Source organism: Lepidochelys olivacea, assembly GCF_965140295.1.
Source record: "Lepidochelys olivacea isolate rLepOli2 genome assembly, chromosome: 23".
In the NCBI taxonomy this organism is placed as follows: Eukaryota; Metazoa; Chordata; order Testudines; family Cheloniidae; genus Lepidochelys; species Lepidochelys olivacea.
Window position 1 is genome coordinate 6,388,076 of NC_140433.1, and position 11,309 is coordinate 6,399,384.

The 11,309-nt window shown below is 64.8% G+C and overlaps 1 protein-coding gene across 1 annotated transcript; it reads left to right on the plus strand.

Annotated features, from left to right (window-relative positions):
• The first annotated feature begins 1,943 nt into the window (after nucleotides 1-1,943).
• LOC311512026 (snake venom vascular endothelial growth factor toxin ICPP-like) lies at nucleotides 1,944-10,866 on the plus strand. The gene is made up of 7 exons (XM_084613011.1): nucleotides 1,944-2,155; nucleotides 5,627-5,657; nucleotides 6,053-6,249; nucleotides 7,900-7,979; nucleotides 8,974-9,003; nucleotides 9,624-9,689; nucleotides 10,165-10,866. The coding sequence occupies exons 1-7, from the start codon at nucleotides 2,093-2,095 to the stop codon at nucleotides 10,199-10,201; spliced, it is 504 nt and encodes a 167-aa protein (XP_084469137.1). The 5' UTR covers nucleotides 1,944-2,092; the 3' UTR covers nucleotides 10,202-10,866.
• The last annotated feature ends 443 nt before the right edge of the window (nucleotides 10,867-11,309 follow it).

An 11,309-nucleotide genomic window follows, 5' to 3' on the forward strand; every position in this document is an offset into this window, starting at 1 on the left:
TCACCCCGGGAACCAGCCACAGCTTCCAAGAGAGGCGAGGCAGGAAGCGTCTCACTACAGTCATGGGGGAAAGGGCAGTTCGGCGTTGGGGCTGGCTCTCCGGAGGTCTGGGTTCGATTCCCGACTCTGCCTTGCCCCGGAAAAGGGGGCGGCCGGTGAACTCCCAGCAGCGATCCGTAGAGTTTGTGAGTCCCCATGGGCTGCTGCCACTTTACATTCACCCCTTGATCGGGACTAGCTCTTGTGTGTAGACGGGCCCGAGTGAGGATATAAACTAATCGCCGTAGAGGCAGGCCCCACGCACACTTCTGCTGGAGCTCCGCCATGTTTATCAGCCGCAGCGGGGACGATCCCACCCGCGTCCATCCGACCAAGGCGTGAAAAGGAGCCCAGCGGCTGCTCAGCAAGAGCTGTTCGCTCCCAGGGGCTGGGCTGAGGGCGTTAGACATCCCGAAGGCCCCCAGGCAGACCCCAGGCAGGGCAGTAACACAGTGGCGGGATAATAAAATAACCGCTGGGGTGTAGCTGGGAGCGCAGGGGCACTGTTTACACTTGCTGAGCTGGGGGGGGTGTTTTTTCACACCCCTGAGCCAGAAAGTTGCAGCACTGTACATTGCCAGTGTAGACCAGCCCTGAGTCACCACCGCAGAGCCAGGACACCGAAGCGCTGGGGAGCCAATCGTTTGCCACGGAAATGCAGCCACCTCTGAGGTGGAACACAATGGCTGTGACACCCCCCAGCCTGGCCACAGCGTGGGAAAGGAAGCAAAGGCCCGGCCCGTATCCAACTGAAACTCAGCCTGTCATCGGTTTGGCTGGAGGTGGGTCACCTCAGGGCCACTGGATCCGTACCGACCCCCAGGGGCTAGACCACAGCTGAATGGCAGCACCTCCCCTAGTGCCGTGCTGGGGCCTTGGGTCAGCCCTGACTGCCCCCTGCTGAGCCCCTGCCCCTCCCTGCTCCAGCGCCCCCCTATCCCTGCACAGGGGCATTGGTGTAAGCAGTGACTGCACCCTGCTGAGCCCCCCCACATGCTCCCTGCCTTGCCTCGCTGAAGCGTCCCCACCCCCTGTTAGCCCCTGACTGAGTCACGGACCCTCCAGCTCCCACCTGGGCGTGGCGAGGGGGAGGCAGAGGGCAAACCCTGCACCTCTCCCCACTCAACCCCCTGCCTCCACCTTGGGAGCAGATGCCACTTTAAGAGGTCGGGAGCGCCCCTGGCCTGCTGTCCCCAGCAGGGGACCCCCTGGCCCGGGCCATGGGCAGCCTGCGGGACCCACTTTCCAGCGCTCGCTCGCCACCAACTTTGCTCTTTCTCTCCCCCACCAGTTGCCCCTTTACGAGGTTCCCCGGGAATCGGGAGGTGGGGGGTCCGGGGCTGTGTGCGGGGGGCCCGGAGTGGCCTGCAGGCAGGAGGAGCATGGGGCGGGATGGAGAGAGAGCTGGGGATCTACTCCAGGGGCTCCAGAAGGGGGCTTCCTAGTGAAGGGGGGGCTGGGGGTTATACATGGGGGCTGGGTGATGCAGGGGGCGGGGTGGTGCAGGCGGGGCTGGGGGTGTTGCAAGGAGGGGGGCGCTGGGAGTTGTACATGGGGGGGCTGGGTGATGCAGGGAGAGGGGGCGCTGGGGGTACATGGCGGGCTGGGGTGATGGAGGAGGAAGGGGCGCTGGGCGTTATACATGGGGGCTGGGTGATGCAGGGGGTGGGAGCGCTGGGGTGATGCATGGGGGATGGGGTGGTGCAAGGGGAGGGGGGCTGGGGGCGATGCATGGGGCGCTGGGGGGAAAATGAGGGGGTTATATTGGAAATAACCCCTCCCCGGTTCCCCCTTGCTGGCGGCGGGGGCGGAAGCGCAGGTCCGGTTCTGGGGCTGGATCCTCCCACTGGAACCTCCTTGGTTCCTGTCTCTGCCCATCGCTCTCCCCACCCCAGCCCGGAGCCCGCGGCTCAGCCCAGTCCCAGCGTCAGACGCTGCCGGGCTCCGGTCCGGGCTGCAGGCGGAGCTCGCGGCGCGCCCGGGGGCAGAAACTCCGGGCCGGGCCGGGCCGGGCCACAGCGCTCTGCCCTGCTCCCCCGCAGCCGCCCCCGGGATGGGGCCGGGAAGCCGGTGGCTGCTGGCGGCCGCCCTGCTGTGTTGGGGAGCCCGCTGCCAGGTAAGGGCTGCGGGGTGGGCTCGGCCCGCCTGCTGCCCTGGGTGGACGGGGCGCCCGCCGGGAGCGGCGCAGCCCTGTGCCCAGCGCTCCGGGCCAGGCACCGCGCCCGGAGGGCTGGATAGCGGAGCTGGGGTGCAGCGCCCTGCCCCGGGCCGGTTTGTGCCCGGCTCGGCTCCCCCCTGCTTCCTGCCAGCGGCTGGGTCGGAGGGGAGCGGGCGGCCCCGGCCTTTCCCAGCCTGGCCAGCTGCGCTCTGCTCACCGGGCACCGGCTGCCCCGCGGCGGGGGGCGCGGCCGGTGCCCAGCCCCCGAGGTCCCGGCTCGGAGCCGGGCCGGGCTGAGCCCGCTGGAGACTGGGCGGACCTGGTTTGAAGTAGCCGCGGTTTCCCGGGTACATGGAGCCAAGGCCCCTCCGCTTGGGGTCGCCCCTGAGGCCATTATCCCGCCGCGCTGCTGAGCCAGGCCTTGCTCGGGGGTCGCGCCCAGCCCGGCTCCGTGGGACACGGTCCCGCAGGCAGAGGAGCCCTCCCCGCAGCCTGCTTCAGACCCCCCGCATCCAGCCCCCTCCCCACAGCCTGCACCAGACCCCCAGGATCCAGCCCCCTCCCCGCAGCCTGCTCCAGACCCTCCGGATCCAGCCCCCTCCCGAAAGCCTGCTGCAGCCCCCCCCCCACACCCGATCCAGCCCCCTCCCCACAGCCTGCTCCAGACCTCCCGCATCCAGCCCCCTCCCCACAGCCTGCACCAGACCCCCAGGATCCAGCCCCCTCCCCACAGCCTGCACCAGACCCCCAGGATCCAGCCCCCTCCCCGCAGCCTGCTCCAGCCCCCTCCCAAAAGCCTGCTGCAGCCCCCCCGCCCCGATCCAGCCCCGTTCCCACAGCCTGCTCCAGCCGCCCCCATCCAGTCCCTCCCCGCAGCCTGCTCCAGACCCCCCGCATCCAGCCCCCCTCACCACAGCCAGCTCTAGAGCCCAGGATCCAGCACCCCCCCCCCCCCCCAGCAGCCTGCTCCAGCCGCCCTGCTTGTGGCGCGTCCCTCCCCCGGGGCTTCCAGCTCCAGCTACACCGGCCCGGACGGCACCCCCGTGTCCCCCCTTCCCTGCGCTCCCGGCGCTGGCCCTGAGCCCCCACTCCCGGAGGTGCGGGACGCGTGTGGTACCCCGCCCCCCCCCAGAAGCCCGGTGCCCCGCGGGTTCAGTCGAGCGGCTCCCCCCTCCCCCATAAGTCCGGGCTCTGGGGCAGATGCTCAGATGCCCCCCTCCCCCCGACCGCAGCCCGTCTGCCCTTAGACCCGCGTCCCCTTCCCCCCGGCGAGCCACCGGGATGCTTCGGAGACTCAAAAGACCTCGCCCCCTCCAGCCACTGGTCTGGGTTATAGCGCGGCCAGTCGTGACCCCCCCAGGCGGGATGAGATTAGTACATTGAGATCATTAAAGCTCCCCTGGCCCTTGGAGCGAGGGAAGGTGTGTGGGGGCGGGGGGAATGGGTGGTGGGATGCGGGGTGTGTGAGGGGCAGAGATGAGTGGGGGGCGAGGGGTGGTATTGGGGAGGGGGAGTGGGTGGTGTGGCTGGGATGATGGGATGGGGAGTGGGGGATGATATGGGGGCAGGGGGAAGAGGTTGTATGTGTGGGAGGGCGGGTGGGGTGTTTGGGAGGGGGAGGGTGGTGTGGTGTTGGGGGGGGAATGGATTGTGTGTGTGGGAGGGTGGAGTGTTTGTGATAGGGAGGGTTGTGTGGTGTGAGGGGAGGGGGAGTGGATGGTGTGTGGGGGAGGGTGGGGTGTTTGTGAGGGGAGGGGGAGTGGGTGAGGTGCTTGTGATGGAGAGGGTGGGGTGTAGCCCCAGTCATCTGCCCCATTCCCACTCTGCTAATCTCCAAGCCCCAGATTCTTCCTCATTTCTTGTCCTAATCTGTTGCTGCCACCTCCTTCGCCTCCCCCACCCCAGAGACGGCTGCTCTTTGGCACAGCGGGATAGGCCTGGAAGCCCTGTTTTTAGGAATCAGGCCCTCTGGGAAGAGGCAACTGGGGCCGCCTGGTCTGGGGTTAGAACCCAGAGCCCCAAGTCAGGAGCTTCAGGGTCTGCCCGCTGCTCTTGGTGACCCCCAAGGCCGCAGGCTGGGCACCCACCTGCTCTCATGGAGCTGGGGCGCCCTCTGGTGGCTGACTGGGAACAGCAGGCCCCCAAGTTTTCACCATGACCCCTCTGGGTGCTGCTCCCTTGGCCTGTCCCCTCTCCCAGGGCTTCTCTGTAGCTGCAGCTTGCTCTGCTAGTGACAGAGCCTGGGGCTGCAGCCGGGAGGGGTGGGGCAGAAGCCATACATGCCCCTTCCTCCCCACATCCCATGGCAGGAGCCAGGACACAGGGACCTAAGGGACCAGCAGCCTTAACTCTGACCCCTGGGGCAACATCTAGTGATGGAGAGGGGCAGACCTCTGCTTGCCCCCCTCCAGAGCCGGAAGGTGGGATAACTAGGGGGTGAAGGTGGGGCAAGGGCAGGGGCCAGAGCAGTGGTTTCCAAACTGGGGTTCGCAAAATGTTACAGTGGGTTCTCGGGAAAAAATTCCCTAATAGCAGACAGAGCTGTCCCTAGGGACCCTGGGCAGCCTGGAGCCAGCAGCCCGGAGCCCCTGGACTTCCAGGAGCTAAGCAGAGCATCTCTATCAGATCATATCTGTCTAAAGCAAGCATCTCTATCACTCGGAGCAGATTTAAACTTCAAGACTCCTTATAAGAAATGGAAAGGGAGGTGGATATTTTTTTGCTGTTTTAAAAATTATTATGAAGAACAAGTCTGAGCTTTGTTGTAATGTGCGTTGTTTGCCTGGACTGCTCAGGACCTGAATGCTTGTGTTGTGTTGCCTTTGAGTTGGCTTCTTAAATCCCTTCCTGCTGTTTCACATCTGATGCTCCCTGATGACACGTAGGAGTCTTGGCTTATAACAGGCTTACTCAAAGTGATACAAGCTACGAACGTGAGATCTTGGAAGAGTGTTGCCGTTTTCATAATGTAATAAACACACTGTCATGCTAAATAAGAATTAGTAATAAATAGTGTGTAATAAGCATGTCATAAAAACACATTTTATATTTCCAAGGTCACGGCTTTTATCATTTATAAATGATAAAGGAGAAGATCCCTGGAGATATGCATTTTTAGGAGGGGGTTCGTGAGACTTGACCTTTTAGTGAAAGGGGTTCACAGGTTGTTAAAGTTTGGGAGCCACTCGGCTAGAGCTGGGGGCTGTGGTAAGCGGTGAGCTAGGTGCAGGGACTGGGGGGCCCGAGCTGGGGGTGGCTGTGGTGAGGGGGAGCTAGGGACTGGGGGGAGGGAGGGGCAGGGACTGGGAGTCACTGTGGTGAGGCGGAGCTAGGGGCAGGGACTGGGGGCAGGAGCTGGGGGTGGCTGGGGGAGGGGCAGGAATAGGGCTGCTTTGGGGTGCTGGTTTCTAACCGGTCTCTGTGTTGCAGGTGGCGCCCTCACTGGGCCAGACGGCAGCAGGTGAGTGTCCCAGCCCCTCGGCTGCAGCTCTTGGCTCCCTGCCTGGTCCCAGCTCTGCTGCCCCCGCACTCAGAGTGCCCTGGGGGGGCAGCAAGGCTGGGGCAGCAGAGGGGATGGTGGAGAAAGAGCTGTGCAAGGCTTTTCGGAGCGGCAGGGGACTCAGGGTCGAGGGGGGGGCTGGAGGAGGACAGGTCAGTGCTGTGGGGTTTTGAGGAGGGGCTGGGGGAGGACAGGGCAGCGGTGGGGGGTTTTGAGGAGGGGCAGGGGAAGGACAGGGCAGTGGGGGAGGGTTGAGGAGGGGCTGAGGGCGAGTAGGAGGTGGGAGTGGGGTCCTGTGGCTCAGTGGGGGAAGGCCGAGTTGCAGCCCAGTGCTGGTAACCCCCCGCTCCCCGCAGTGGTCCCCTTCGAGGAGGTGTGGAGCCGCAGTTACTGCCGTGCCCTGGAGACCCTGGTGGACGTGCTGGGCGAGTTCCCGCAAGAGGCTGAGCACGTGTTCAAGCCATCCTGTGTCCCGCTGCGGCGCTGCGTGGGCTGCTGCGGCGACGAGGACCTGGAGTGCGTCGCTGTGGAGACCCGCCCCGTGGCCATGCAGGTGGGCCTGGGGGTGGGGGGCACTCGGACCCCCGGGCTCCGGCCCTGTCCTGTGTAGGGCTGCGGCTGGCAAATGGCCCCCTGTACTCCTGCCATGGCTCTCCCAGCCACAGGGGAAGTGCTGGCACCCAGTGCTGACAGGACAGAAGACCTTGGCTCTGCCAGGCCCATCTAGCCCGGTATCCGGCCTCCTGCAGTGACTAGTCCCAGCTGCCTTGGGGGAAGGTGCACAGAGCCCCCTGGTGGTTAACTCTGGAATAATCTGGCCAGGGATGAAGGGCGGGGATGGGGGCGGCTCGCCCTGTGGAGTGTAACCGGCTGTTCCCTGGACCAGAGGCACGTCTGGCCAGCTCAGGCTCCTGCTCGGCTCTTGGCCTGGCTGAGACCTTGTGGCAGTAAGTTCTACAGGCTGCTGGTGCCCTAGCATGGGACAGTAACTCCTCGCTTAACGCTGTAGTTATCCTCCTGAAAAATGCTACTTTAAGCAAAATGATGTTAAGCAAATCCAATTTCCCCATAAGGATTAATGTAAATGGGGGGGGTTGGGTACCAGGGAAATTTTTTTGCTAGAAAAAAAGACACTTTCTCTCTCTATATATATACACACACATATACACAGTATAAGTTTTAAACAAACAATCTAATCCTGTACACAGCAAGGATGACTGTGAAGCTTGGGTGCAGTGCTGAAGTCAGAGGGTGGGATAGTTCCCAGGAATGCCTTCCTGCTAAATAAAAACAATGAGGCGTCCTTGAGGCACCTTCGAGACTAACACACATTTATTTGGGCATTTAGCTTACCACTAACTGTTAGCTTACCACTAACTCGGCTGAGCCCTCCAGGGTTAACACATTGTTGTTAATGGAGCCTCATATGCTACAAGGGGGCACAAATGGAGGGGCGGGAGACGGCATGGCAGAGAGAGACAGATACCCTGCGTGAGAGAGAGAGATGGCATTGCCCCTTTAAGGAGGCTGGCCGCACTCTAAGTACATTGCCCTTTTAAGTAGATCAGCAAGTTGAGACAGCCGCTGCTGCCGGCAAGCTCCCTCCCTCCTGAGCCCTGTTGTGACTATGTCCCCCCCGTTCCCCCCCCCCGCTGCTCTATGGAGATGGATACAGGAGGGGGGGACCCTGACATTAGTACCCCTCTTCCCCCCACCTCTGCACAGCAAGCCGGAGGCTCCCGGAGCGGCTCCCAGGCCGAGGGCAGGAGCAGCACACGGCAGTGGGGGGAGGGACAGCTGAACTGCCCAGCAATTGCGCACAGGGAACTTAGGGGAGCGGGGAGCTGATGGGGGGGCTGCCGGCCCACCCTGGTTCCAAGCCCCCACCAGCTCGCTCCAAGGGGCTGCTCTTTCTGCAAGCAGTGGCCAAAGCAGGCGGCTGCCAAGTGACCATTGCACAACTGTAAAGGAGCCTGTTCCCTAACTGATCAGTAAGGAAACAACATTAACCTGGAGGACTTTAAGTGCGGAGTTACTGTATGTATTCTCTGTATGATGGTAGGGCCTAGGGGCCGCGGGCAGACTCCTTGGGGCACTGCCCCCCCCCCAGCTCCCTGTCCCTGGTAGCCCCCCAGCCTGGCCAGTACTTGGGCCCGGGGCAGGCTGGGCGACAGGGTACCAGTGAGCTGCATCCTCCTGCCAGGTCGTCCGCCTCAGCCCGATCCAGGGGAAGAGTCAGCAGGAGGAGATGAGGTTCACAGAGCACAGCCGCTGCGCATGCAGGTGAGGGGGGCGCGGCCGGCGCGTGCAGGTGGGGGGGCGCGGCCGGCGCGTGCAGGTGAGGGGGGGCGCGGCCGGTGCGTGCAGGTGGGGGGGGGCGCAGCCGGCGCGTGCAGGTGAGGGGGGCACGGCCGGCGCGTGCAGGTGGGGGGGCGTGGCGGGTGCATGCAGGTGGGGGGGTATGGCCGGTGCGTGCAGGTGGGGGGGGGCACGGCCGGCGCGTGCAGGTGGGGGGGGTATGGCTAGCGCGTGCAGGTGAGGGGGGGGCGCGGCCGGCGCATGGAGGTGAGGGGGGGTGCGCGGCCGGCGCGTGCAGGTGAGGGGGGGTGCGCGGCCGGCGCATGCAGGTGGGGGGGGCGCGGCCGGCGCATGGAGGTGGGGGGGGGTGCGCGGCCGGTGCGTGCAGGTGTGGGGGGGTGCGCGGCCGGCGCATGGAGGTGAGGGAGGGTGCGGCCGGCGCGTGCAGGTCGTGGGGGTGCATGGCCGGCGTGTGCAGGTGAGGGGGGCCCTGTGGCCGGGTACAAGCACAGGTGAAACACAGATTGATGGTGTGGGGGGGGTGCAGCTTGTGGGGGGTAGAGGCACGTGGCTGGTGCCTGCTTTGAGCAGGGGGTTGGACTAGGTGACCTCCTGAGGCCCCTTCCAATCCAGATCTTCTATGATTCTCTGTCGGGGGGGATAGTGTGGCCAGTGGGGGCCAGTGCCTGTGTGAGGGAGAGGGGGCCGATGCATGTGCTGGGGGTGGGTTGTGGCCAGTGGGGGGGGAAGGTGGCCTGTGGGTGTAGAGGGCAGCTGCCCTGTTCATTCAGCCCCCCCTCAGGGACTCGCTGTTGGTTCCCAGACTGGCCCTGAGCCCCACCAGAGATCAGTCGGGGTCCCAGCCCCAGGACCCTGGGGGTGGGGGTTCCATACCCTGCACACCATCCCCCACAGGGAGACATGTCCCTGGCTGGACTCAACCCCCGCACCCCCCTTATCAGCGTGTCTCTGCTTTCAGGCCTCGGAGGAAACGATTGAAAAGTGAGAGGTAGGTGCTGGCTTGGGGTGGAAGAGCCCGGGGGGGGGGTGTCCCTGGGGTGCTGGGGGTTCCTTGGGAGGGTTGGGAAGGGAAATGGGGGGCTCCCTGTGGTGCACGGGGTTCATTGGGGGGCTGAGTAGGGAAGCAGGGGGGGTTCAGCAGGTTCCTTGGGGGGCTGGGGAGGGAAGCAGGGGGGACTGGGCTCTCTGGTGATGGGGAGAGTCCCTAGAAAATTTGATGAATTGGGGGAGAGACCCCCAACCACAGTGGGGGGAGGGGAGAGATGGACAGACACGGTGAGGGGGGGGTGAGCACAAGTCAGGAAATAGCGGGGAGGGGGATCCCCCTCCCCCCACCCTCTGCTTTAGCATGGCTGGGGTCTCTGGTGCAGGGCTGGGGCCATGTCTGGGACCTCAGGGCTCTGGCTGGTGCCCAGTGGGTGCAGTGATCTGTAGGTTTGGGGTGCAGGGTGCCATCCCCCCTCTGGGCCCTAAGTTCCCTGGGCTGGTGCCCCAAATCTGGGGGAGGGGGGGCATGGCAGAGCTGCAGGATGTGGGGTGAGGGAAGGGAGCCCTCAGAGCGGGGCAGGGGGCCTGGCATGCAAAGTAACTCCCCCCCACCTCTTCCAGAGACAGCAAGAGAGGGCCCAGGAGGAGACCTCGGGAGCCGGGCCCTATGCCCCTCCCCACCCCTCTGTATGTACACACCAGGGCATGGGGGGCAGAGGGGCTGGTGTGGGGGGCGATGGTGTGGGCAGGTGGGGGCACCTTGGAATGCAGAGGCTGCTGGGAGTTGGGGGGAGGGGAAGAGACTGCTGTGGTCTCAGGGGGGTTGGCCTCCAGCCCCCATGGCCCTGGCCCACTCTCCCTCCCTCCCACGGAGTCTGGCCAGCGTGGGCGGACACGAGCCACGGCGCCCAGATTCTCTCCCCAGGCCCTGCACTCTGGGGCTCTCAGCTTCTCCAGGTGAGTCCCAGCCGGCTCGGGAATCGGGGTGAGCGGATCAGGAGAGAGGGGGGCCGTTTCTTCAGTGGGGGGTGGGCACAGGGCAGGGGCAGGTGGTGGGGGTGATGGACCCCAGGGAGGCCTTGTCCTAGTCACGCTCCACCCTCCCCTCTTCCCACTGGTCCGGGTCTGCTGTATGAGGCCATTGTGTGTGTTTCCCCCACAGGTGGCAGCCCCCACTGCAGAGGGAGCCAAGGAGCTGAGGCCGAGGCCCGGGGTGAAGGAACCGGTCCTGCGCCCAGGTGGGGGTACAGGGTGCAGCCCTCAATGCAGACTGGAGCTGGGACCACCTCCAGCACCCAGTGAACGAGCCCACATGCAGCGCCCAGGCTGGGAGGCTGGTGACCCCCACATGAGAGGGCCAAGGGGTGATGCCTCTAGGGCAGTGGCGGGAGGGGACTCGCTCTCAAGAGGCTGCTGTTTCAGGGAGTTCTGCCCAGGGTGGCCAGGGGCTCCCAGGTTGACGTTGGGGGGTAGGCAGGATGGGGAATTGAGGACCTGAACTTCTGGCAAAGGGAGCTTCAGGCCAGGTGCCCCAGGGCCAGGAGCGGATGGTGGGTAGATGGGGGTTTGGTCCCCCTTTCCAGCAATGGGAGCCCAGGAGCCAGCCCCCTTCCCCCACCCCAGCTTCAGGAGCCTCCCCCAGATAGGAGCCAGGTCCCCCCACATGGGCACAGGAGCCGCCCGTAGCGAGATGCTCTGGGCAGCGCGTTCCTGGGCCACGTCTGCTCAGCTCCTGAGCTGGTGAAATCTGGGGGACTGCGACGCCCGGCCTGGCCTCCCCCGTTCTTAGGCTGCAGAGAGCTCGTGTATAACCCGTGCACAGATACTGAACCCACAATAAACCCCATCTCCTCCCTGCCCTGTCGTGAGTGTCTCCTCGCCTGATTGATGCCCCAGCCCCACCAGTGCATGATGGGCTGGGGGGGTAGCCCAGAGACCCCCAGAACGAGCACACCTGTGACACGATGCCAGGGGCCCTGTGGGTGGGTGGTGTGACCCACGGCCCCTGGCAGCAGGCTGGGCGAGGGGAGGAAGAGGTAGTTGCTCTGTCATGTGGGGGAAGGTGGAGGCTGTTGGGGACTCCGGGTTGGGCTGCTAGGCTGTGTTGGCACAGACGTGGGTTCCCTGGTTTCACACCCCAAGGGCATTTATTAAACGCCCCTCATGGCACGGGACCGCCCTGCCCCCATCTGTACAGTCATCCGTGTCACCTTCCCGTAGCGTGATGGGCTCAGTGCTGGTGGGGGGCCCTGCAGGGTGCACAGCATGGCCTCAGCTTTGGGGTTCAATCCCTTCCTGGTCTCCCCC

Bases quoted from the DNA above. Each gene is read 5' to 3' on its own strand.
- LOC311512026 (XM_084613011.1), top strand. From the start codon at position 2,093: ATGGGGCCGGGAAGCCGGTGGCTGCTGGCGGCCGCCCTGCTGTGTTGG. The intron at 7,980-8,973 runs GTGAGGGGGGCG...CTCTGCTTTCAG, and splicing joins CACAGCCGCTGCGCATGCAG to GCCTCGGAGGAAACGATTGA. The intron at 9,690-10,164 runs GTATGTACACAC...TTTCCCCCACAG, and splicing joins ATGCCCCTCCCCACCCCTCT to GTGGCAGCCCCCACTGCAGA.